The sequence below is a fragment of the Rattus norvegicus genome, chromosome 2, assembly GCF_036323735.1.
Source record: "Rattus norvegicus strain BN/NHsdMcwi chromosome 2, GRCr8, whole genome shotgun sequence".
In the NCBI taxonomy this organism is placed as follows: Eukaryota; Metazoa; Chordata; class Mammalia; order Rodentia; family Muridae; genus Rattus; species Rattus norvegicus.
The window spans coordinates 176,939,182-176,964,085 of NC_086020.1; the positions used below are offsets into that span (position 1 = coordinate 176,939,182).

Here is a 24,904-nt window from a genome sequence, read left to right on the forward strand (position 1 = left end):
AGTCAGTTGAGCGCACTTCAGTTAGGGACCTCCTACCCTTAGGTGTCAGTCGAACCGGAAATTACCAGGAATGTGTGCCTGGTGTCACAGTTTATTGTTTATAAACCATGAAAATTACAGCTGTTGCTCAGCACAGGCCAGTGATGCCCACTGTAGGGAGACAGTAGCAGGCACCAGAGGCCTAACTTGGCCCAACCCGATGGGGACACCAGCCTTAACTGAGTTCCCATGGGAGACTTGGCACGTTGGCATGGGTGCTGGATAGGTAAAGCATGCAAGAGAAAAGGGACAGAAGGGACATGCAGCTGGAAGGTATAGGGATCCAAATAAAACAGGATAGGTTCTCCTCCCCCTCAGTGGGGAGGCTCGGAGCCTGGCTGCCGAGGCTGTGTCAGCATCAATGGGGAGAGGGGCTTGACATGGCAAAGGGCAGTTGTTGATCATACCCACTGTTCCAGGTGCCCCCCTCCCAATAGGCCTCGGGAGCACCAGACAGAGATGGAATGGGGCTTTCTATGCCTTGGTTAAAATGCCAAAGGCAGAGCCAAGGGCCAAGGCCAACAGGTAACACAGAGAATGAAGGACATCCAGAGATAAGCAGAGGAGAGTTCCCAGGGCTTCCCTGGGAAGACACAGCTGGCAAGGTATGGGGCAGGGCCACGTGGTTGGGAAGTCTTGGGGGAGAAGCTGCTGGGTAAACAACCCGATGCCCAGAGGCTTGGGGAGCAGAGCTTAGGTCTGAAAAGGGGGCCTGAAAGGCTCAGTCCAGCTTGGCAAAGCCCCCAATGGTGACTTTCCTCTCAGGCTTGGTGCCCACGGGCTCCTGCAGCTGTACAGCGCCACCCCCAATGAAGCAGAAGGCAGGGCACACAGGCCCTGAGCAGTCCAGGGGGCACTCCAGGAGCCCGCGGAACGACACAGCATCCAGGAAGGAAACCCGCCCCCGCTCGTAGTCCAAACAGATGCCTAGGCGAGGTGGCAGAGGCACTGTGCAGCTAGCTGCCGGGCCGTCTCTCCCTGTCAGCCCTGCATTTGAACTTGCTCCGGAGCCCAGCAGGATCTTGCCCATGCCGATGGTCAGGAAAGCGAAGGGCGGCAAGGCCTCCACTGCGGCGTCTTCTGCACCGCTGTCGTGCCCGCTGTCCGGGTCATATCTGCGTGAGTGGGAATCCAGAGGAAAGATATTGAGAGGCAGAGGAAGGGAACGAGTGGAATCAAGGAGCTGAGATGTTGGAAAGTTGGCAGGTTGGAGGCGGGGCAAAAGGATGCAGGTATTATGGAGAATACATGTTGAGGGGTTAGATTGTCAGGCTTGAGGCTTTAGCCTGTGCAGAAAAGGAGAGTGCATGAGAGAGGTGTCGAGGGGAGGAAGGGATGGGTGTTGCTACAGCACACTGGAGAGATGTGGGCCTTGTCAGGGTGGACAGTGCTGAGAATCTCGGTGGGAGGGAAATCAGGTTAGGGATACAGTTTTGACAGCTGGGGCCGTTGGAAGGATGAGATCACTGTGATTAAGACACGGCGGTGTGAGGGCAGGAACAGAGCGAGGATGTTGGAAGAGCGATGAAGATGCACTGGTATCAGGATGCTAGAGGGATACAGGACTGGGGTCGACAGAATTCCAAAGGAAGTTTGTGTCAATGGGGTGCTGAATGATAAGAGGGCTGGGAAGATAGGGTTCGGGGGGGGAGATGGGGGGAGATTTTAATGAGACACCGGGATGCAAGGAAGGCTGTGGAGATTTGTTTAAGGGGAGAACTTGGAGATGCTGAGAAAGAGGCAGGTGAAGGAGGTCTCAGGGGGAAACTTGTCATGGAAATAAGTAAGGTGCTGGGGGCCAAGACATGGGGGCGTAGACGGGTGGTGTGCTGGTCCCAAGTGACAGAGGGACAGGACATGGGTGTGTAGACGGTGGTATACTGGTCCTGAGTGACAGGTGGAAGGAAGAAGTAACGGCTCTGCTTTCTCTCAACCTTACCCCAGCCGTATACTCTGAAAGCAGCCCTCAAAGTCCCTTCTGCTGAGCCCACATCTCTCCCACCCACAAGCCTCTTAGGCTGGCTTCCATGCTACTTGTTCTTACCCAGCCCCAGTCCCACCTAGGCAAGTCTGGATACCCGTCACCACCCTCGCCACCCCCAGCTCCTTCCCCAGGGCTTCATTCCCCCCCTTGCAGAAGGGCCTGACCTGGGGCTGATCACATCCGGGGCACCCTGGAAGCTTTCCTGAAGCTTGCTCTCCAGCCCGACGCCCACCTTGACCAAGTAGGAGGCAGGGTCTACGGCACAGGCCCAGTAGCTGCGGCCCTGGGTCACAGCCACATCCCCCAGGACCACGTCCACACTCAGGTGGCAGCCTGTGAGCAGCCGCTCAGCAGCCAGCAGCAAGGGAAGCCCTGGGATACTCCGCACCGCCCGCTGGTCCTTGCTGATGGCTAGCCGCTCTCGGCTTGCACCCCAGCGGCCATCGAGGAAGAAGTGCAGGACTGGAAGCAGGAGGTTAAGACAGAAGGAAGGATTTCAGGGACACACCGGCACTGGGGATTGTGGAGTGTCAGCACAAACATTGGGAATTTTGGGCATAGGGAACGAGTTGTCAAGGAGTTCAGTCAGCAGGAGCTGGCAGGGGCCCAGGGGGATAGGGTGTGGGAAACTGAAATAGAGACATAGGGAAGAGAGAGGCATCCCAAAGAGATATGGGAAGCCAGGAGCAGCCGCAGTGGACTAGTGGGCAGAGAACACAGTGTCCCATCTTTAGCTGACTCAGTGTTTCTGCAACCCATTCTCCATGACTTGCCCCATGGGCCATCTCCACGACTGTCCTGCTCCACCTGGTCCCATTCCTAACGCCATTGACCTGAACCTTCCATCCCACGCTCTGGTGCCCATTCCTGACCCCTGAACCCAGCCCTGACTCTTTTGCCCTTTACCTGAGTGCCGAGCACTCTGGGTGAGCCTCTCCCCTAACATCGACTGAGCCCTTGCTGTAAGTCAGAATGTTAATAAGGGTCTCGTCATCAAACCACTCTATTAAATATTATTACTTCTGTAGAAGGGGACTCTGAAGTTCAGAGAAGGAGAAAAATGTGGCTCAAAACACAGAGTTGTCAAGGGGCAAAGGTGGGTTTTGAACCCCGGGCAGTCTAGCTGTAGAGGAAGTGAGTACAACTCACATATTAAATTGTACAAATCATATAGATTGTATTGCATTGCTTTTCCAGTGCCCTCTGGGAATGAGCTGAGGACTTGGGCCATCCTGTACCGTCTGAGGTACAGGCTGTTCATCTCCGTTCACCACATGAAGCCACCTTTCTGTGTACTCACCAGGTGCTGGGGGTGTGTGCAGGTGCACATCTTCACTGTACTCTCCGTAGCCAGCTTTGTTGCAGCCACGGACACGCAGCACATACACAGAGCCCGTGTCAGGGTTCTCCAGGAGGGCACTGGTGCCCCTCACCTCCTCCCGTCGCTGCCAGCGTGTAGGGCCTGGCTGGGCGGGGACATCTGTGCGCCGGAACTCCACAGTGTAATGCCAGGCAGGTGGTGAGTGAGGGGGCAGCCGCCAGCACAGGAAGATTTGGTCATAGGCAAAGGTGCGTTGGGTGTCGATGACAGGCGCCTCGGGCACTGTTGGGAGAGACAACGGGGTCAATCAGGGCCTGGCCACTGGCCTGGCAGGGAGAGTGGGGGCAGGCAGGAAAGAGGAAGCAGCGGCAGCCGGGGGGTGAGTGTAGGTGAGGGAGCTGGGGAAAGGAACTTTCTAGGCACCAGGTGAGCAAGGCAGGGCCCAAAGTAAAGAGAAGTGGGTGAGTGCTGGGCAGGGGCAGGAGTCTGAACTCTATCCTAGTTTGCCACTACCCTAATTTGGCCTGAAGTGAGCCACTTTCCCTCTCTGGGCCTCAGTTTTTTCTTCAGTCAAATGACAGCATCAGACCAAATGAGTTCTGAGGGCCCTTACTGCTGAGATTCTTTGAGGTAAGAAGGAGCCCCAGAACGAGGCAGGCAAAGGCCACTGGAACCCAGGCAAGAGAGCCCTGAGCAGGAAGGGATGTATAAGGGTTGGCAGGGAGGTAATGGGGTCAGGAAGACGGAAAACAGGAAGGAGGCAGAGGGGAGCAAGCTTGCTAGCAGAGCGGTGCATGTAGGTCAAGAGGAAGAGAATGAAAGTTCAGAGGGCAAGGGTTGAGATAACGAAAGGTCAGAAGGATCAGGCAACAGCCTAAGGAAGGCAAGTGGAGGACCAAGAATTCAGGGTACATTAGGAGAGAAGGAAGCAATATGTGGGTGGCCAGGCTGTGTGGGAGCACAGGGAGAGGAATAGGGAGGGGCCCGGCGGGTGGCAGGGCCCCCAGGGCAGGGCTGCTGACTTGCCTGGGGTGCTCCGGAGCAGAGTCCGCGGTGGCCACAGCCTACAAAGAGAGAGGGAGAAGCAGCGCTGAGCGCGGTAGGATGGTGTGGGTGTGGCAGGGTTGGCTGGGTGGGAGTGGCTGGCCAGGCCAGGCAGGAGGCCAGGAGGTCCCTGGTGGGCACTGCCCCCCGGGTCCGCTGCAGGGGGGAAAGGGAAGAAGGCTCTGGTTGGATGCGGGCCTGGCTAGCTCCTTACCTCTCAGGAAGTTAAGCTCTGTCAGCAACTTCATCTCCCGTCCCACATCCAGCTGGCAATGACGGAAGGAGGAGCTGGCAGCTGGCCGGAATGTCTGGAGGGCCTCGGTGGCTCGGGCAATCCTGGAACAGAGTAGGCAAGGGTCAGGCATTGCCAGGTGGGCGGCAACCCCACCCTGGCATCCTGCCCTACCTATCCCTAGAGCCACTGCTTCAGGTCTACCTCAGCATCAGTCTGACCAAATGAAACTCCTTGAAACTCCATGTATTCTAGCTACTGTCCTAGGCATTAGCTACACCCATAATGCCCACCTCCCTGGAGCCTGGCCCCTTGTGTACCTGTTATGCAGCTGTTTGGCTGCTTGTACAAAGCAAGGCTGGTCTGTTTCCTTAAGAACTTCCTGGGCGTAGCCCACCAAACCCGAGCCATCCAGCAGGCTCTGGTGCTCATGGATCTGGGCACTGAGCCGGGATAAACGCTCTTGCTGGCACTCTTCGATGGCCTGAAGAAGTGAGGATCGCTTCTCTTCCAACACAGCCCCTAGTCCCCGAACCAGCTGGGACACCTCCTCTTTCGCCTGCTGACCACTCACCTGTCCAAGAAGCAACACCCAAAGGATGAGTGACTTACTAGCATCTTGAAGGCAGTCCTCGCACCCGGTCCCCAAGACTACACACCGTACCATCCTAGGGAATTTAGTTGGTTGCACCGATCTGGTTCCATTGGGCCAGGATCATGACTGGCAAAGCACCTACATTGCAGCTATGGTCACCTCCTCATCATTTGTACGCTTTCCGAATGCTCACATCTTAACTGGAGGCTAGAGAGAAGCAAGCCCCTTCTATTTCCTAGATTGTTGGCTTCATCTAGGAAACCAAAATTAATATAGGACAATAGTACAAAGGTCCTATTAATTTTATACCTACTTGGAATCTTTTAAAAAGTATTTTTATGTGGATAGGGGTTTTGCCTCTATGTATGTATGAGGACCAAATGCGTGCCTGGTACCTGTGGAGACCTGAAGAGGGCATCGGATACCCTGGAACTACATATGGTTGTGAGCCGCGTGGGTGCTCGGAATCGAACCTGGGTCCTCTGAAAGAGCAACCAGTGCTCCTACCCCACTGATCTCTCTTTCCAGCCTTTGTCTGGGGATCTCTATAAGAGACAGGGTTTCATGGAGCCCAGGCTGACCTTGAACTCAATGTGTACTGAAGAGAGATTCCCCCTGCTGCAATTTCTTCAGTCTTGGGATCACAGCATAAGACCCAGTGACCCACTTAAAAGTTTAATTAATTAGTTTTTATAATTTTGAATATATAATTTATTTATATTTTTTTGTGCACTGGTGTTATGCCTACATGTATGTCTGTGTGAGGGTGTCAGAAACCTGGAAACTGGTGTTACAGATAGCTGTGAGCTGCCATGTGGGTGCTGGGAGTTGAACCCGGGTCCTCTGGAAAAGCAGCCAGTGTTCTTATCTGCTGAGCCAACTCTCCAGACTCTACTAATTACATTTTTAAAAATTATTTATTTTATGTATGTGAGTACACTGTCACTCTGTCACTGCCTTCAGACACACCAGAAGAGGGCATCAGATCTTATTACAGATGGTTGTGAGCCACCATGTGGTTGCTGGGAATTGAACTCAGGACCTCTGGAAGAGCAGTCAGTGCTTTTTTCTTTTTTCTTTCTTTTTTTTTTTCTTTTTTTTTCGGAGCCTGGGACCGAACCCAGGGCCTTGCGCTTGCTAGACAAGTGCTCTACCGCTGAGCTAAATCCCCAACCCCGCAGTCAGTGCTCTTAACCGCTGAGCCATCTCTCCAGACCTCAGATAGTTCAAGTGCTGGAGAGATGGCTCAGTGACAAGAGCAAGTAGCCACTGAGCAAGGACTGAGCAAGTTCCTAGCATCTGTCAAAGGTAGCTGAGGCACCTGTGAGGACAGCTCCAGGGGACCAATACCTCTGGACTCCATGGCACCCCCTCCACATGGGGTGTACTCACACATACACACATTCCTTTTCTTTTTTTTTTTTTTTTTTGGAGCTAGGGACCGAACCCAGGGCCTTGCGCTTGCTCTGCCACTGAGCTAAATCCCCAAGCCCACATACACACATTCCTAACACCTGATTAATTTTTTTAATTTAAAAATAATATAGTTACATTTTAAATATTTATTTTTTTTCCTTTTCTTTTTTTCGGGGTTGGGGACCAAACCCAGGGCCTTGCGCTTGCTAGGCAAACGCTCTACCACTGAGCTAAATCCCCAACCCCTTAAATATTTATTTAAATACTTATTTATTTTTAATTTAGTCATGCTCTGTCTGCATGTACACCTGCCTGCCAGAAGAGGGCAACGGATCCCTTTATGGAGCCACCATGTGGTTGCTGGGAATTGAACTCAGGACCTCTGGAAGAGCAGTCAGTGCTCTTAACCGCTGAGCCATCTCTCTAGCTCCATTTATTCGATTTTTATTTTATGCATATGCTTTTGGAGGGTGGGATTTACTGATGAATAAACTTTTTTTTAAAAAAAGATTTATTTATTTTATGTATGTGAATACACTATAGCTATCTTCAGACACACCAGAAGAGGGCATCAGATCCCATTACAGATGGTTGTGAGCCACCATGTGGTTGCTGGGAATTGAACTCAAGACCTCTGGAAGAGCAGTCAGTGCTCTTAACTGCTGAGCCATCTCTCTAGACCACTGCAGTTACGTTTTTAACTTAAAATTTTTTAATTTATTTTTTCCAGCCATTTTTCTGTTTTATTGTTGTGGGGACTTTGGGCATTGACCATGTTCTAATGCAGCAGAAAATATCCCTCTTCTTTCTACATATTTATTTATTTAAATATTTTATTTAAAATATTTATTCGGGGGTTGGGGATCTAGCTCAGTGGTAGAGCGCTTGCCTAGCGAGCCCAAGGCCCTGGGTTCAGTCCCCAGCTCCGAAGAAAAGAAAAGAAAAAAAATATTTATTTCATTTGTGAGTATGTATGAGTGTGTGTGTGAGTGTGTGTGTGTGCGTGTATGTGAGTGTGTATGTGTGTGAGTGTGTGCATGTGAGTGTGTGTGTCAGTGTGTGTATGTGTCAGTGTGAGTGTGTGTGTATGTGAGTGTGTGTGAGTGTGTATGAGTGTGTGTGAGTGTGTATGTGTGTGTGAGTGTGTGAGTGTGTGTGAGTGTGTATGTGTACATACCACATGTGTGCAGAAGCCCTTGAGGACCAGAGGAAGATATCAGATCCCCTGGAGCAGATTCCAGATGATCACGAGCTGCCATGTGGGTGTGGGGAACTGAACCTGGGTCCTCTGCAAGAGCAGTCAGTGCTTTTTTTTTTTTTTTCTTTTTTCTTTTTTTCGGAGCTGGGGACCGAACCCAGGGCCTTGCGCTTGCTAGGCAAGCGCTCTACTACTGAGCTAAATCCCCAACCCCCAGTCAGTGCTCTTAACCACTGACTTGTCTCTCCAGCCCTCATGTGCCCCTCATGGTGGAGATGCACGTGTTCCACCACAGGCCCCTTCAATTACAGGGCAATAGATTTGTGAAGAAATGACAAGATAAACAGACTTATGGGCTGGAGTAGTCAATGCCGGCCATGTTGCTAAGAGACAAACAGGGAAAGGCTAAAAACTAGAGGAAGATAAGAGCTCCTTTAAAGAGCTGGTCATCTGGGGGCTGGGGATTTAGCTCAGTGGTAGAGCGCTTGCCTAGGAAGCGCAAGGCCCTGGGTTCGGTCCCCAGCTCCGAAAAAAAGAACCAAAAAAAAAAAAAAAAGAGCTGGTCATCTGAATGCATGGTCACATCCCCAGTTACATCTGGCAAACAAGACTGTTCCGGGACCTCCATGTGTGAAGGAGAGCCTTCTCCAAAAAATCCTGCTATCTTGATGCATGCCAGAAAACACAGTAAGTACCTATAGTTCCTTTAGCGATTACAATCTGAAATCACCATGACACTAATTGATCATATTTTACCCTAGCTCCTTCATAGTCTTAATCTTTTAATAACTCACCCAATAAGAAAGGCCACGACTGCATCAACATCCACGTGGGACACTAGCTACAGCATAGTGGTGGCTATGTCATGGCTGCCATCCACTGCCACTGCCGGTTAATTAATTCAGACAGCCTAACAGAAAGTGCTCTTCCCCACCCTAGCTTCATGGCTGTGTTCATGCTGAATCTTTGGGCTCCTTAGCCCCAGCTATAGCCCTCCTACGCTCCTTGCAGCCCCAGCTCCAGCCTAACCCAGGGTACTGGTGTTCTTGCCAATGAAGCAATGAAGTTTCATCAGAGCTTCCACCCACACACATCTTCCTCCTGTGGGCTCTGCACTGGCAGCAAGGCGATGGTGTATGCCCACCCAAGCGGGATCCAAGGCACACGCCCATGCCCTTCCTCACCTCAGTGTGCCTGATGGTCTCCTCCAGCTCACAAATCTGGGTCTGCACTGTGTCCTGGTTTCCCAAGATGTATGCCAGGCTCTTAGTTAGCTTATCCTAAGGGCAAAGAAAGAGGTGGGCATCATCCTGGCTCTGCAAGAAGCAAGTCATTAGGAGGTGTGTGGTGGTGTTAACACCAGGGCTGAGTGAGTAGGGGGTCTTTACCTTGAGAGCCTGGTAGGCACTGAGCACTGGTGTGATCTTGTGCCCACTGTGGGTACGCCGTACCCTGCAGAGTTGGCACACCAGTCGTTGACATGTCTTACAGTAGTGGGTCACCTCTTCCTTGTGGTCTGGACACATCAGACCCTAGAGATACAAAGGAGAATAAAATAGTCAGCCACTTGTGTGTGTGAGGATGCTGACCTACCAGCAATTGCTTGCCCCTCTCTAGCAGTCAGAGGAGAGGGAATTGCAAATAGCTGGTGGTGCTCCCTAGCGCCACCTAATGGAGAACGCCGGGAATTAAAGCATCTGTGAACTGTCCAAACCATGGTCTAGCACTGCCTCCATCTCCTTCATATGTCCGTAGTAGCAACAATGATAACATAGTTCCCCTTTGTTCACCATTGCGCCCAACTCCTAGAATGGCATCCTGCATATAAGCAACTTTTTTTTTCTTTTTCGGAGCTGGGGACCGAACCCAGGGCCTTGCGTTTGCTAGGCAAGCGCTCTACCACTGAGTTAAATCCCCAACCCCATAAGCAACTTTTTTGAGGTAGAGTTTTCCTGTGTACCCAGGCTGGCCTTTAACTTCCAAGTCTTTATTCACTTTTCCAAGTGTTGGGAGACCAGACGTGTGCCCCCATGCTCAGCCAGATGACTTTGTTGGAACAAACATCTCCTATGATTCTATCAACAGCCCTGCAGGCAGTTACTGCCGAGTAGATTCCCTCATCTCTACGCACTTGGTGAGATGAGACACCCAGAGATGTCGAATCATTCGTTCAGTGAGTATGAGAGAACGGGCTGCAAGACGGATATGATGGCGCACGTCCCTCATTCTAGCGCTCAGGAAACGGAGAAAATGGAATTTCCCTGAGTTCAAGGCTAGCCTGGGCTATATGGCAAGGTGCTGTCCCTTTTTTTTCATAATATCTTATTTTGAATTATGTGTATGTATCTACATATAGAAATGTGCATATAAGTACAGGCACTAGAAGAGGCCAGAGGTGATATATTCCCAGGAAGCTGGAATTACAGGGAAACAAATGGGATTTTTCTGGAAGAGCTCTTAATCACAGAGCTCTCTCTCCAACTCTTACGACTCTGTCACATACATACACACATGGGCGTGTGCTTGCACACACACGTGTACACTCGCACACACACACAAAACCTTACCTACCCCACTTTGGAAGCCCACGCGCCAGCCACCCCCAACCCCTGGTTCAGCACCACTGTGGCCCCTCCCACTTCAGACACTGCAAGAACTGGCTCACCTTGGGGCGGAATGAGAGGGTGGGTAGCGTGGGTTCGTGTTGGGCCTTCTGAGTGCCCCAGGGGTGGAAGAGCTTGAAGCATTCATTACAGAAGGTAGCTCGACACTCTGAGCAGCCCTTGGTGGCCTCTAGTGGTGGGGGCTTGCACAACTGGCACAGGATGGCGCCGCCCACACTCACACTCTGTCGGTACCGCTCCACCACTCGCTCTAGGGTCAGGTTTCGGAAAAGCCCGGAAAGGCCCCTCTCCCCCAGTTCCACATCGCCCTGGCAGGCTGGGCACGGGAATAAGATCGTCTGGGGGTGCAAGGCACCACGCTTCCGCCCAGGGTATGTCCCAAAGCCTGTGGATGGACCCAGGAGGTAGAGGTGAGAATTACAGCTGGCTGGGGGTGGGCGACATCTGTTCAATTAAAAAGTGGAATTTCATTGCGCCAGAGATCGCTCTCATTAGTATTCAGATAAGCAGTAAGTAGTCCACCCCAGAATGACAGACAGATGCCCCTGACTCTTTTCCATCTTTCTACATTCCCACCCCATCCCACAGGCCCCAGCCCCACCTGACTTAAGGAGCCGGTCCAAGCGATCTGGCTTGGGGAGAGTTCTCCGAGAGAGGCGGGGGCTGCGGGTAGAAGGGGTGGAAGCAGGAGAAGTGGGCTCCGAACTCGGATCCCCACCATGGCCTATGTACCCCTGCTGGCCCAAAACCTCCCGGGCACAGGCCTGGCACACGTTGTGGGTACAAGGCAGCACTAGTGGCTGCTTGTACATCTCTTGGCACACTGGGCACAGCAGTTCCTTCTCCATGTTCTTCATGCTTGTCTGTGGAGGGACCAGGAGGTTGTGTGAGAGCTAGGACACTTGGGCAAATCTCAGCCCGGTCCCTTGGCTGCCAGTAAAGGCAGCACAAGCTACCTACTGCTTCGGCCCAGTACCCGAACCTTGGTTGATTCACACACCTTCCCAGCTCTCTGTCTCCTGCTTCGGCTCCCCTCTTGGGGAGCTTAAGGTCCAACAAGAAGATATGGTTGGAGCTCTGGCTTCCCCCAGCATCACGCCCCACCCCCATCACTCCCGCTGCAGCAGTGCTGGCAGGCAGTCCTCCCGCCTCACCTGTCTCCATCCCTCCATCTCTGAATTACCAGCCTGCTCCTAGCATTTATTTCAAGGGCACCACCCATTCTACAGATGGGTGCTGTCCCCCCTCCCCTTTCTCTAGCAACCTTAGACGCATGACTGGTCCCCGCGGCCAGGGTGCGCTAGCTCTCTGAACCCGTTGGGCACCGGCCGGCGCCCAGCACCCATCCTCCATTCTTCAATTCTATTTCTTCCAGTCTCCCAAAACCAACCCATTCCTCTTGCCTCCTATACTAGAGCTATCAGGCCCAATCTGGTGGAGAAATTCAGCCTGCTTCAACCCTTTGCCCAATCTGGGGGGGGGGGGGGAGCGCCCCGCCTACCTGCCCCCTCCCCACCGGAAGTATCCCTCCCCCTTTTGGTGAGGGGTCTTCTGGCTACTCCCCACCCCCCACACCTCACCTTGGTCCCTCTCTTCGCAGCCATCCCGGTCAGGGGCGCAGCTGACACAAAGGAGGGAGGGACAGGGAGGGAGGGGGAAGGAAGTGGTGGGGGGGAGCAGGGTTGGCACCGCCTCTGGGAGAGACGAGCACGGGTTACTATGGCAACTGCAGGCTGCATGGCAGCTCGCGGGGGGGGGGGCGGGAGGGGGGGGCCGGGAGGGGTCCAAATTGGGAACTGCACCCAGGAGCGGCTTTTTCAACACCCCCCCACCTGTCCTCAGTTTCTTGGAAAAAATCCAAGCTCATACATGCCCCTTATCATAGCCCCGGTGCACGCCTGGCAGCTACCCCAAGCCTACCCGCTGGGTCCGGGCAGCTTCTCGCTGCCTACAACCCAGCAAATGGGAGTCTTTAAAGCACTCACCACTCGGCTGTCCCCAGGATCCCTGCACACCTACATCTCCGCCCTCCCAGTCATTTCTGTCTTAACTAATCCCCTCTCTACATTCCATATTCTTCCTGGACCCCCACCTGTTCAAGGATCTGGCTTGCCCCGACCCTTTACATGCCCTCCCTTCCCCTTGACCCCACCTTAACTCACACTGATGCGGACTAGTGCATCCATGATGGAAGTGAAGGTCTGCATATCCTCACCCTCAGCCATGGCCCTACTGTGCCCGCCCGCCCCCGGGTGCACGATCCTGGCTGCTGCTGCGAACCCGGGGCTTAATGCAGGAGCCGGGTGGGGTGTAGGGAGGGGTGGGGAGGGTTAGATATCACTGCGCATGCTCCAGGGACTAGCTTCGAACTGCGTCCGTCGAGGTAGGGGGTGGGAAATAGTTCTTCCCACGTGGTTCTCCAAAAACGGTCTAGGGGGTGGGTAACATGGAAGGGTATTTGAGGTAGGAACCATTCCTTCTATTAGAACGTTGCATCGATTCCTAGTCATACTACTCACACAAAGCAAGAAGCTAACGGTTTCAGAGGAAGAACTCCAGGTGGAGAGCACTACATCTTGGGTAGCACATATCTTCGGGAGACGTTGAGGCCATCAGAGTTGGGCAGGGAGGTCTGAGGAAGTTGTACTGGAGATGGCATAAATAGCAGTGAAGACACGGGTGACTCTAGGTCATGGGATCATGACTGAAAGACATGAGTGCAGCTTGTCTAGAGGTACAGCTGATGACCTGGGTACAGAAGGCTGGAGAGCAAGCAGGGCGGTGGCTTAGAATGCTCTTCGGAGCACTATTTCCTCCTTGCCGCAAGAGGGCGCTGCATCCAAGGCGCGTAGAGGAAGAAGTAAAGCAAGTCCACGTTGGCCCCGACGCCTGCGTACAGACAACCGGGCCGGCTTTGGCTCCCCTCTTTCTCCAGAGGCACGGATTGGACCCACGGACGGGGCGTGATGGGTAACCGCACCGGCCGGATGCCCGGGCTGCTCCAGCGGGGGTGGGCATCGGGGTAGCCCTCTTTTCCCGGTAGCGTTGGTAAAGCTGACGTGTCCTGATTTCCAGGGAACTAGCATTTCCTCCGGACAGGCGGGAACTTGGGTGTACGGGCCCGGTGGTTCCTGGAGGTCGCCGTGGGATGGGGGTGGGTCACTTGGAAGCTCTTGGAAGTGGTTGGGGGTGTCGAGCTCTGGAGTGAATCTTAGCCTGACTCTTTTTCTCATCTCCAGTAGTCGGTACCGGGACCTCCTTGGCGCTGTCCTCCCTCCTGTCCCTGCTGCTCTTCGCTGGCATGCAGATATACAGCCGCCAGTTGGCCTCCACCGAGTGGCTCACCATTCAGGGGGGCCTGCTGGGCTCCGGCCTTTTCGTCTTCTCCCTAACTGTATCTTCCACCGCTGGAAGGGGAGGTGGTGGTGGTGGTGTGTGAACAGAAGATGGGTGGGGGTGGGTGGCAAGGGTTTTGCATTTCCTCTGCTTCCCAGCCCTGTCTTGTTGCATAAGTTTCTCCTTAATTCCGTCAACCCAGGCCTTCAATAATCTGGAGAATCTGGTCTTTGGTAAAGGCTTCCAAGCAAAAATCTTCCCTGAGAGTAAGTGAAACTCAGTAGTTGACTGAACTCTTTTTAAACCTGCCCCAAACATGATGCTGAATTTCCTGGTAAAGGAGAAATACATTTGCTTAAAACTATCTTGAAGACAGAAGATGCTTTCAGATTAAGCATTTTATCAGAGCTGGAAGAGAAGCTCGTGCACGCACGCACGCGCGCACGCACGCACGCACACACACACACACACACACACACACACACACACACACAGAGGGGGGAGGGGACAAGGAGGAGAGGAAAAGAAAGAAAAAGGAAAACTTGGTCTGCTCCCAGGAAAGTTTCAAGCGAACAGTCAAGTTTGGGCTGTTGTCTGATAGGCATTCTTGGGAAGATATCCTTTGTCCCTGTGAGAAAAGAAAGCAAGACCAAGTCCACTGAGGGATTCTGATGTGAAATTGAGCTGGCATTAGTGAGTTCTGCTTGAGGAGATTGTGAGTCTCTGCTTACTGGGATGTTACCAATAGCAGGGCCCCTGACTGAAGGAGAATAGACCATAACTGTTAGAGCTCTCTGTCTGCCTCACTTTGTTTCTCTCTCTCCTCTCCTCTCTTCCGTAGCCCACACTGGCCTTGAACTTCCCATGTAGCTGAGGATGACTTTAAACCCTCGATCCTTCTGCCTCCTGAGATTAGCACTAGCTTCATGAGGGTCTGGGTGTCGAGCCTGTCTTTGAGCATGCTAGGCCAGCAATCTACCAACTGAGGTGCATCTGCAGCCCGGATAGGTCAGTTTCTGTGTGTGGTGATCTTGTTAGATGGTTCATACAGAGATCGGATGGAGACTTAAGCTCATAAGCAAAGTCTGCATCAGGACCAAACCACTTGGAAAGCCGCATGCTCGGAAACTCAAGCAGTCGTAGCACAGCAAAAATTCATGCAGTAATGCCAAAGCCCGCCATTGTCGATCCATTTCCTCGCCCTTCTGATACAGGTTTCCAGATGCCAGCATGCTCAAAACTTCTGTCTCATCCACTTTGTCTCACATGTTTGTTATATTCCGAAAGAAATTGTTGGATGACAAAATCCTTATGTTTCAGCCAGACGATGGTGGTACAAGCTTTTAATCCCAGTATTCCATGCAGAGGCAGAGGGAGGCAGATCTCTGGGAGGTCAAGGCTAACCTGATCTACAGAATGAGTTCCAGGGCAGCCAGAGCTACACAGTGAAACCTGTCTTGAGGTGGGGAAAACAAAGTTCCTCTTCTTTGCCTTCCCTTCAGGCTCCAGCCAGACAGGTGGACTTCTTTCCCCTTTACACCCTCTCACCTGCATCCTGTTCTGTTAGAGAGACCATACCTCTCTTTTCTAAATAGTGGGGGCAAGCCTGCTCTCCGCCCTTCTAGAACATTTCGTTTATTAATTTACTTTTGAGGCAGGATCTCACTGTGTTGCCCAGGCCGGCCTTCCCTTGAATTCCTTGGCTTAAGTGATCCTTCCTGCCTTAGCCTAGCGTGCTGCTTAGCCAATATACCACTGCATTCAGCGTTCTTTTGTGTGTGTGAGGAGGTGGGGAGGCCAGGAAGTTAAATGAGAACTGGAGCCAAACTAGTAAAACAAAACACCACTCATATCTTCCCTTCGTGTTCTGAACGAGTGTTAAGGTATTGACGTCCCTGCTTTTATCAAGACAAACCTATTTTGTTTGTGTTGTTTTTTTCTAGACAGGGTTTCTCTGTGTATCCCTGGCTGTCCTGGAACTAACTCTGCAGAGGAGGCTGGCCTCAAACTCACAGAGATCTGTCTGCCTCTGCCTCTAGTGCTGGGATGAAAGGTGTCCCCATGCCCAGCAGGACATTCCTTTTCAAGCAGGTTCCTCACAGGCCTCTAGACTGCTCCTACTCTTCTGTTTCTCTTTTGAACACTCCCTGATGCTCCCTGTCCTGTTCTCGCCTCCCCAGTTCTCCTCTGCTTGCTGTTGGCACTCTTCGCATCTGGCCTCATCCACCGAGTCTGTGTCACCACTTGGTATGTATCTCACAGCCATATCTCATAGCTGGGCAAGCAGTACGATGATGCCGTGTATTGTGGTACCAGATCCACCTTTGATGTCTCCTACCTTCCTTCCCATCACAGGCCTTCTTCTCCTCCTCTGTTTTCCCTTTTTTTTTTTTTTTTGTTTTTTTTTTTTTTGGTTCTTTTTTTCGGAGCTGGGGACCGAACCCAGGGCCTTGCGCTTCCTAGGCAAGCGCTCTACCCCTGAGCTAAATCCCCAACCCCCTGTTTTCCCTTTTTTAAAAAAGATTTATTTAGTCATTATATATAAGTACACTGTAACTGTCTTCAGACACACCAGAAGAGGGCATCAGATCTTATTACAGATGGTTGTGAACCACCATGTGGTTACCGGGATTTGAACTCAGGACCTCCAGAAGAGCAGTCAGTACTCTTAACCACTGAGCCATCTCTCCAGCCCAGCCCCCATTTTTTTTTCGTCCTTAATCTCCCAAGCCTAAATCTGAATTCTTTACCCGAAGCTGGTGTCTACTCTATTAGCAACATGCCTGTTGTTATAACGACTTCTTCTCACGCCCTAGCTTCATCTTCTCCATGGTTGGTCTGTACTACATCAACAAGATATCCTCCACTCTGTACCAGGCTACAGCTCCAGCCCTCACGCCGGCCAAAGTCACTGGCAAGAGCAAGAAGAGAAACTGACTGGGAATGAGTAATAAGAACGAGTAATAAAGTTGCTTCTTTGTAGCTGTGTCTGTCAGACCCACCTCAGACCCACGGCAGCTGCCAGTGCCTGAGCAGGGCAGGCACTGCAGTGGCCTCCAACTTACAAGAGAGTCATTGGGAGGAAGAATGCAAAAGGATCCGTGGCCTTAACCTATGGGGAGAGAGGTTAAAGAGTATATGACACAGAACGGCCTGCCTTTCAGAACCAATGTAGATGTTTTAAATTGCTGTTATTAATTAACGTGTGTGTGCATATGTCAGGGTGCACATTATACAGGTGCTACAGGAGGGTGGCAGGTGTCCTTTATCATTCTTCAAAACCAGAAAAGCTCTTGCAATGGAGGTGAACCCTTACTTCCTCGTCTGTGCGGTTCTGCATGGTTTCGATGCAGGCTGGGAGGTGGGCGTCCCTACTGACGTTACACTCTTCATGCATCTTTTCCACCCTAGCGTGAGCCAGGTTCCCGTGCCTATAAGGGTTAGTCACCAGCCCTTGCCTCTTGCCTCTGGCAATTTTGCTTCCCTCCCCCCTTTATCTTGTATTCATGATAGTAGGAAATCCGTAAGTCTTTTCAGGGTATATCAAAGAGCAGCCAGCCCACAGCCTCAGCCAATTTTGATAGAGATGAAGCAAGATGCTGCCTTGTGTCATGAGAAGCAGCTCTGTCCAGTGCACTTGTCCTTTAGAGCACCAAGGTACCCCTCTCCCGGTGGGTGCTGTATGCTTCAGGGACCGCCCATTTGGGTCACTTTTGTATACTAGTAGTGCCTGATAGCAGGAAGTAGATTGATTGAATGAAGAAACTTACCCTTTGGCCCTTCTAGAATAAAATTCTGCACATTCAGAGACACCTAAAGGTTAGGGAATAAGGCTGAGTGAAGATGAAGCAAAGAGTCTAAGGAGCTCTGGTCAAGGATTATTAGAGGCCATACTGCCACATCCCTCTGTCCTGCCGCATCCCTCCGTCCCTGGTCCAGAAGGAAGAACTGCACAGTTTGCATGAAGTACCAGCAGAGGGCGCTGTGAGTTAATTATCCTGGACACTCAGGCTGACCTCTCCCTGCATATTGGTCCTAAAGGACTAAGCGGTGCTCTAGTTCTTTGGAAGCCAATCTAGGGAACCTAAGGGACCAGACACTTTACTGGAAGGTTAGAAGCGTCATCTCTTACTCTTGGGCTAGGAGTTGGGCAGAATTTTCAGTAGAGATCACAGTCTTTCTGAGCGCGGCAGTTCCAGGCTCATCTGGTGAGACTGAAGAAGTGTGACCTGTAGGGCCCTCTGAAAAAGGGGGTTAGGGGTGGGGCGTCCAAAACAGGTCCTGGGTCTATGGGAAGGTGATTGCTTCTAGATGTTAAGAGTCAGAACTTGACTTTCTCCTTGCCTGGAGTGGGATCATTGGGTAGGGCACATCTAGCCCTGGGATAGCCTGAGTGTCAGAAGCTTTCAGAAGGCTGGCTAGGGTGGAGCTAGGCAGATATCATCAGTTCTAAGGCTAGGTGAGGGGAAGACCACAGAACAGATGACCTAGCAGTGCTAATGGATCTATGCACCTGCTACCACCTTCTGTGTGGGACCAGGGGCAGTATGTGCCTCGGAATAATGACCCATTCCTCAGGAATGGGTGGATTTACAAGGCAGGTCGGCGCCAATAGTAGCTTTATACTCAGCCTATCTGTGCTGTCTAGTTGTAGGCTATACACAACTGACCTGCCAATTAACCCGGACAGAGATATCACAGCCTCTAATCACCATCATTAGGTAAAGGGGCCTGAGGACATGGTGGCTTCCAAGACCTGAAGGTGAACGAGACAGAGAAACGTGGGGTTCCTGGGACCTGTTCTACCTGGGTGGCAGTAGACCTATGGGAGACAGGGGCATCCCCCTGAAGGACAGAGGGAGCCAGATGTTTCCTCCAGTTCACTCACACGTGGCAGCGACACCCGCAGGCACCCGCCTCCAACTCCGGAAACAGGAGTAAATAATACGTGGGCGGAGTCGGTGTAGTCTGGCCGGAGGCTTCTGGCCCCTGACCTGACGTGCTCCTTGGAGTCAAAGGTGATACCACCCTCCAAGAAGGCATCGGGACACGAGTCTGAGGCAAGTAGGCTGGGTTGGCCTCCCTCCCCAGGACAGGCACTAGCATGAAGAGCGCCTGGCATTTAGGGCATACCAATGGGACAGGGCGGGACCTGGGGGCGCCCAGGGCAGGCGGGAGGGCTAGTCTGCGCCAGGCCTTGGCTCCAGCCCTTTCCGGCCCTTATTGTCCTTGGTGAGAACCGGACACTGTCCTGTTCCCACTGCCCCCTGCCCCCACAGCTCTGCTCCCCAGGGCCTCGGGAAGGATGTTGGGAAATAAGAACAGGCCAGAGACCCATGGAGACAGAGACGCTGAGAGACACGGAGACAGAGGCACAAAGGAAAGGGTTCTGTGAAAAGGATACACTGAAATCCATTGTGAAGTCATTGGGTGGTGGGCTCTGTGGGAACCCTTGTAGAGTGGGAAGTTGGCAGCCCTGCCTTCCTTGGGGGACTGCTGGAGTCTACAGTCCTTGACTTGGGTTACAAAGAGTGCAAACAATGCACTCAGACTCCTAAGCAAACAATGATCAGAGCCCAAAGGCAGATGGCCCAGGCTGTCCCCTTTAGGTACATCTCTTTGCTTCCCTTCCAGGGAAATGGAAGTCCTAGGGGCTCAAAGCCAGAGCCAGGATCTGGCTCCCCAATCCACGCCTTCCAGGGCTGAGAGCCAGCTGTGCATATAAAAGCTGTACCATAAATGCAGAGGCAGAGAGAGAGGCCCCTAATTGGCTCTAGAGTTAGGCATTCTCAAATACCTATAGCAAACAGCTTTAGGCCAGCTACTGGTAGAGAAGACTTCAAAGCTTTCCCTTAGGCTCCAAGGGGCAGCCACACCCAGCTAGCCTCTTCAGCACTGGGCCTGTGCAGGGTGGGAATCCTGGCCCACAGGTCTCAGCAGCTCCTCCCCGATTCAGATCCTTTGCCAGCTGGAGAGAGATCCAGGTCCCTATATCTATAGAGATTCCAGCTACACTGGCAGAAGGCAGGCATGTGTCTGCTTAACTGATTTTTCTTGCACATGTAGAGTGAGTGTGCTGTACACGCATGTATACCGATTTACAAGTCCGTGGATGAGTGGGTATGCACATGTAGGCATGCAAAGTTGGTGGCCCAAAGTTGAAGTCTAGCATCTTCTTCAGCTTCTCTTTATTTATCGAGGTAGAGTCACTGAATCTGGAGTTCACAGACTCCAGTAAGTCAAGGTAGCCAGCGTGTCCTGGGAAAACCTTGTCTCTGCGTCCAGGGTGCTGGGACTACAGGAGACTGCCGTGCCCACCCGGCTTTTGAATGGGCTATGAACGCCTGTCCTCATCCAGGCCTTTCTCCATTGAGCCATCTCCCCAGCCCAACATAAAGAGTTAACATGGTGTTACAAGTGTGCTAGCCACACAATCTCTGTAGGATTCCTAGAGATTCTAATGATAAACTAGGGCTCTATTTTAGCTCTTCAAAGTCTGTGGTAATTGGCACACCAGATTCCCTGGGCTATTCTGTGTTTGTATATTTGAAAACTCAGAAGTAAAAGTTCAATCAGTTTTATGGCAAATTCCTTCCTTCTGTTTTACTAGAGTGACTTTGGCTACACTGGGAGACAACACCAGAAACTTCAAATTGGAGGCCCCTGGAAGCAATAAAGCCTAAGTCAAATGGCTTCCTGACCATGAGGAGGGAACCTCGAGGTTCCCAGAGGACTTCTGACGCTTCGAGAAAGCTGGGAAAGAAAAGCAGAGGGGGCTTCCAGAGCAAGAGGCATTTAGGGGAACTGGAGAGCAAAAATGCTGTCCCAGGTTCTGTAGAGAAGCGCTGTACTCTCTGTGTCTAGGTAAATTGCCCTGAGCACTTTCAGAGGATTTCTGGGGTTTGGGGTGTGCATATGCCTGTGTGAGGAGACTAGGGGTGACACTAGTTAGTAGGTGTAAGGTGCAGGGGTCCACCCCTCCCAGCCCTGTCTCAAGTCGGTGCTCCCTGGCCAACTTTAGGTTTGCAGGCACTGCAAGGCAGTGGGAGAGAGATGCTTCTCGGAAGGTTTGCTATGACTGTTTAATTTGTAAAGGTGCCTGCCTCTGTATTTATGTATGTATTTATGTATACCGTCTGTGTGCCTGGTGCCTGCAGAGGTCATAAGAGGACAGTGAATCCTCTGGAACTGGAGTTACAAATTGTTGTGAACTACCCTGTGGGTGCTGGGAACCTAACCCAGGTGCCCTGCAGGAACAGTAAGTGCTCTCAACCTGAGCTCTACCCCTTTTTTTCCAGCCCTGGTTGCTTTTTGATACAAAGTCTGACATATTCCAGGTTAGCCTTGAATTCCTTGTGTTGCCAAGGAGGACCAATTTCTGATCCTCCTACCTTCATCTGCTCAGTATTGGGGTTGCAGGTGGGAACCACCAGGCCTAACGTTATTTGTGTCTGGGTGTGGAACCCAGGACTTCATGCACAGTAGCACGCGATCTGTCCATTGAGCCATATCCCAGCACCAAGAGATGCATCTTGATTTAGACACCTCTGGGGTGTAGTTTGAACTCTGACACCGAGCAGGTGAGTGACGGGCAGGTTGAGTGGCTTCTCCACACTTTAGGCTCCTTGATTGTAAAATGAGTCTAATAATAACTACCTTAGCTTATAGGGATAAAGGTTTGAGTTAAACCTAAATCCTGTGGAAGTCTGTTTAAAAAAAAAAGATTTATTTATTTATGATATATAAGTACACTGTAGCTGTCTTCAGACATACCAGAAGAGGGAATCAGATCTCATTACAAATGATCGTGAGCCACCATGTGGCTGCTGGGATTTGAACTCAGGACCTCTGGAAGAGCAGTCAGTGCTCTTAACCACTGAGCCATCTCTCTAGCCCTACCTGTGGGAAGTCTTATATTTAAGAAACATTTATTTGGGGTTGGGGATTTAGTTCAGTGGTAGAGCGCTTGCCTAGGAAGTGCAAGGCCCTGGGTTCGGTCCCCAGCTCCGAAAAAAAGAAAAAAGAAAAAAAAAAAAAGAAAGAAACATTATTTGTATTCTTTTCTTTCCGTTTTATTTTATTTTATTTTTTCAAGACAGGGTTCCTCTGTGTAGTCCTAGCTGTCCTGGAACTTGCTCTGTAGACCAGGCTGTCCTCAAACTCAGAGATCCAGCTGCCTCTGCCTCTTCAGTGCTAGGATTATGGTGTACACCACCAGGCCCAGCTGAGAAATGTATGTTTCTTATATGATGATCACACCCTTTGAGGTAGGGCAAGTACTAAGGTCTCACCATGATAAGCAAGTACTTTAACACTGAGTTACAAACCCAACTTTGGCAATATATTTTAGATGAGATTAACCTTGGGGGTGGGGTGCAGCACAGTATGTTGGAGAGATGTTTTAGTGGCTGAAGTGCTTGTACTCAGGGTGAAAAGCTGGCTTCAGATCCTCAGAGCCCACATAGAATGCCAGGAGGGTGTGGTAGCCTATCTGTGATTTCAGGCTTAGTAGGTGGAGACAGGAGAGTCTAGAGCAAGCTGGATGGCAAGACTAACCTTGTGAGTGAGTGAGCTCTGGGTTGGAATGAGTGGTGCTGCCTCAAGGAATATGGTGGACGAGCGATCAAGTATGATTCCTGACCTCACCATCTACACACACAGACACACACACACACAGACACACACACATTCACACACACACACACACACACACACACACACACACACACATATGAAAATAGAGAAAGGAAAAAGTAAAGGAGGCCAGGGTGTAGCTCAGTGGAGGACACTTACCCGGGACACAAAAAATCCTGGGTTCAGCCCCAGCTTGAAAAAAAAATTGGTAGATTTTTGAGTAAAGCAGATTGCAGTTCATGTTGTGGCTAAGCTTCATCTGAACAGCTGGAGGTCAGGTAGTTAGAATGCCACAAGATGGCTATCCCTTAGAGGGAGAGAGCAGAACAGCAACACAGCCATGTACTTGAACTGGAATCCTGGAACTTTCCTAGACCTCGGCCTGCTGACCCACCCTTCAGGCTTTGGACTTGGCTGATGCCAGTTCTTTAAAAATCAGTCTACCAGTCCCCTTTCCTCTGCCACTGATTCGTGGGAGAACCCTGACTCATACGCTGTTTTCACAAAAGGAAGGAAAGGCTAGCCTAACTGTGCGACACGACACAATCTTGGGGCTGGCAGGCAACACACTGTCAACACTTACACTTGCTGTTCCCATGCCGTGGGCTCCTGCCCCCAGCTTGAACTTTTTTTTATGTATATGAGTACACAGTCATTGTCTTCAGACTTATCAGAAATGGACATCGGATCCCATTGCAGATGGTTGTGAGCCACCATGTGGTTGCTGGGAGTTGGACTCAGGACCTCTGGAAGAGCAACCAGTGTTCTTAACCCCTGAGCCCTCTCACCAGCCCCTTGAACATTGTTTTACATTACATTTATTTATTTGTGTGTGCTCCGGCATGGTTGTGGAGACTAACTAACTGTGGGAGTCAGCTCTCTCCTTCCACCATGAGAGTCTGAGGGCTAGACTCAGGTTATCAGGCTTGGGGTCAAGCATCCTGACTTAATAAGCTCTCTGACCAGCCCTTTTCCAGCTTCCTGAGGTTCAATCCTGCTATATAGTATTAGTTGGCTTGATGCTTGCCCAGTATGGTCTCACACATGTGATGGATATACACCAGCTCGCCTGGTTTCTCTCTACTTGATATAATAAATACTTGTTTCCTTCTTGTCTCTGTCTTACAATATCACTTTATTGAATGCAAGAGATCTGTCTGCTTAATAGGTAAGTTCTCAGTCGTTTTTTTTTTTTTTTTTTTTTTTTCTTTTTCGCAGAAGTGAAGGTTCAAACCCAGAACCTGTGGACACGAACAAGTACTCCACCCCTGCCTGATTTACACTCTGCTCAAAACTGTTCGTTTCTTACAGCAGAATCTCACTGCGTTGTCTTGGCTGGTCAAACTCAAGCTCACACTAGCCGATTACTTCAGCTCCCTGGCCCCTGAAACTGGAACACCATTGCAGTCAGCCGACAGGTGTTTGTAGACAGCATGAGGTCCTTGTGGTCACAGATTAAACAATAGGGAAACCAGGAGTGTTAAACATGAAGGGTTGTCTCCTCAGTGGAGGAGACTATACCTGTTTTCCAGTCAGAAGGCTGGCAGTGGATGTAGTTAGTAGCCTGGTGATGTGTGCAGTCTGTTGAGCCGGGGCTCAACCAAATCCCCCAGACTCTCCACACTCCCCCTCCCTAGACCTTTAGCTTAGTTCTGTTTCTTAGTCAATAGAACTCAACCTTAGGGGAGATGTCACATGTGCTTTATAGCTTGGTGACTTTCGTGCTCTGTGTATGACAAAGACCACACGAGATCCTCCCGGGGCCCTTAAACAATCAAACCCACCTACACCGAAGAGGTCACACGTACTCTTCAAAAGAGTTTCAGTGTAGTCACATCTCAAGCTTTATCGTGCACACAGGGTTGAGATAATTGTTACCTGGGAACTTTTCCCCAGAATTGTACATTTAGTCGTGTTTAGTCTAAACTAAACTGCCCGGTGTCAGGCTCTCCTGTTTGAGCCAGCACTGGCTCACAAAGTCGTGCTGAACCTGGTTCCTTCTTGCCTCATGCAGATTGTGACTCTGCCTTCAGTGGGAATTTTCGAAGACCCCACTGGTGTTTACTGACAGGACAGGCAGGACAGCTCCCGGGAGCACACTGGGCTCTTTGGTGAAACTCAGCTTCTGCCTTGAGGCAGTTTGAAAACACTGAACTCAGAGCCACATGTTTCTGCCAACTGCTCAGGTCTATTTCTGGGTCCTTCCTCCCCAAGCCTCCATCTTTTCCTGTCTGGATGCTTTAGGGTAGCTTCTCTGAAAACCCTGATTCACCTGAACCCTTGCCCTAATCAGCACTATATCTTCAATTTGTCATTTCCCAGTAAAACCTGTCTGTAATTTTCCCAGTTTGTGTTTTGTTGATTATATGTATGGCTGTTATGTTACCCTCTAGGAAACTTGGGGACCTTGAGGGCAGGGACAGACAGAGTCTGACTAGCTGGAACCTTCCTGAAGGACCCAGTAATCTTGGCACCTGTGGG

The 24,904-nt window shown here is 51.1% G+C and overlaps 2 protein-coding genes across 11 annotated transcripts; one reads left to right on the forward strand and one right to left on the reverse strand.

The window, feature by feature from the left end:
* Nucleotides 1-71: 71 nt before the first annotated feature.
* Trim46 (tripartite motif-containing 46) lies at nucleotides 72-13,104 on the reverse strand. Of its 10 annotated transcripts, none has more exons than NM_001395105.1 (10): nucleotides 12,616-12,745; nucleotides 11,055-11,316; nucleotides 10,495-10,838; nucleotides 9,218-9,361; nucleotides 9,014-9,109; nucleotides 4,941-5,194; nucleotides 4,603-4,724; nucleotides 3,324-3,626; nucleotides 2,188-2,485; nucleotides 72-1,154 (listed from the first exon to the last, which is right to left on the reverse strand). In NM_001395105.1, exons 1-10 carry the CDS (start codon nucleotides 12,676-12,678, stop codon nucleotides 761-763), a joined length of 2,280 nt encoding a protein of 759 aa, NP_001382034.1. In that variant the 5' UTR covers nucleotides 12,679-12,745; the 3' UTR covers nucleotides 72-760. The 10 variants fall into 10 exon arrangements, 8 of the variants coding, with proteins under 8 accessions (NP_001382034.1, XP_008759394.1, XP_008759393.1 ...); XM_008761172.4 differs by having other exon boundaries at nucleotides 76-1,154; nucleotides 12,606-12,758; XM_008761171.4 differs by lacking the exon at nucleotides 12,616-12,745 and adding an exon at nucleotides 12,034-12,164 and having other exon boundaries at nucleotides 76-1,154.
* Krtcap2 (keratinocyte associated protein 2) lies at nucleotides 12,986-16,982 on the forward strand. The gene is made up of 5 exons (NM_001106444.1): nucleotides 12,986-13,501; nucleotides 13,693-13,847; nucleotides 13,992-14,055; nucleotides 15,970-16,036; nucleotides 16,606-16,982. Exons 2-5 carry the CDS (start codon nucleotides 13,755-13,757, stop codon nucleotides 16,724-16,726), a joined length of 345 nt encoding a protein of 114 aa, NP_001099914.1. The 5' UTR covers nucleotides 12,986-13,501; nucleotides 13,693-13,754; the 3' UTR covers nucleotides 16,727-16,982.
* The last annotated feature ends 7,922 nt before the right edge of the window (nucleotides 16,983-24,904 follow it).

Bases quoted from the DNA above. Each gene is read 5' to 3' on its own strand.
- Trim46 (NM_001395105.1), bottom strand. From the start codon at position 12,678: ATGGCTGAGGGTGAGGATATGCAGACCTTCACTTCCATCATGGATGCA. The intron at 11,317-12,615 runs GTGAGTTAAGGT...GTCCCTCCACAG, and splicing joins ATGCACTAGTCCGCATCAGT to ACAAGCATGAAGAACATGGA. The intron at 2,486-3,323 runs GTGAGTACACAG...TCCTGCTTCCAG, and splicing joins GCACACACCCCCAGCACCTG to TCCTGCACTTCTTCCTCGAT.
- Krtcap2 (NM_001106444.1), top strand. From the start codon at position 13,755: ATGCAGATATACAGCCGCCAGTTGGCCTCCACCGAGTGGCTCACCATT. The intron at 13,848-13,991 runs GTATCTTCCACC...CCGTCAACCCAG, and splicing joins TTTTCGTCTTCTCCCTAACT to GCCTTCAATAATCTGGAGAA. The intron at 16,037-16,605 runs GTATGTATCTCA...CTCACGCCCTAG, and splicing joins CGAGTCTGTGTCACCACTTG to CTTCATCTTCTCCATGGTTG.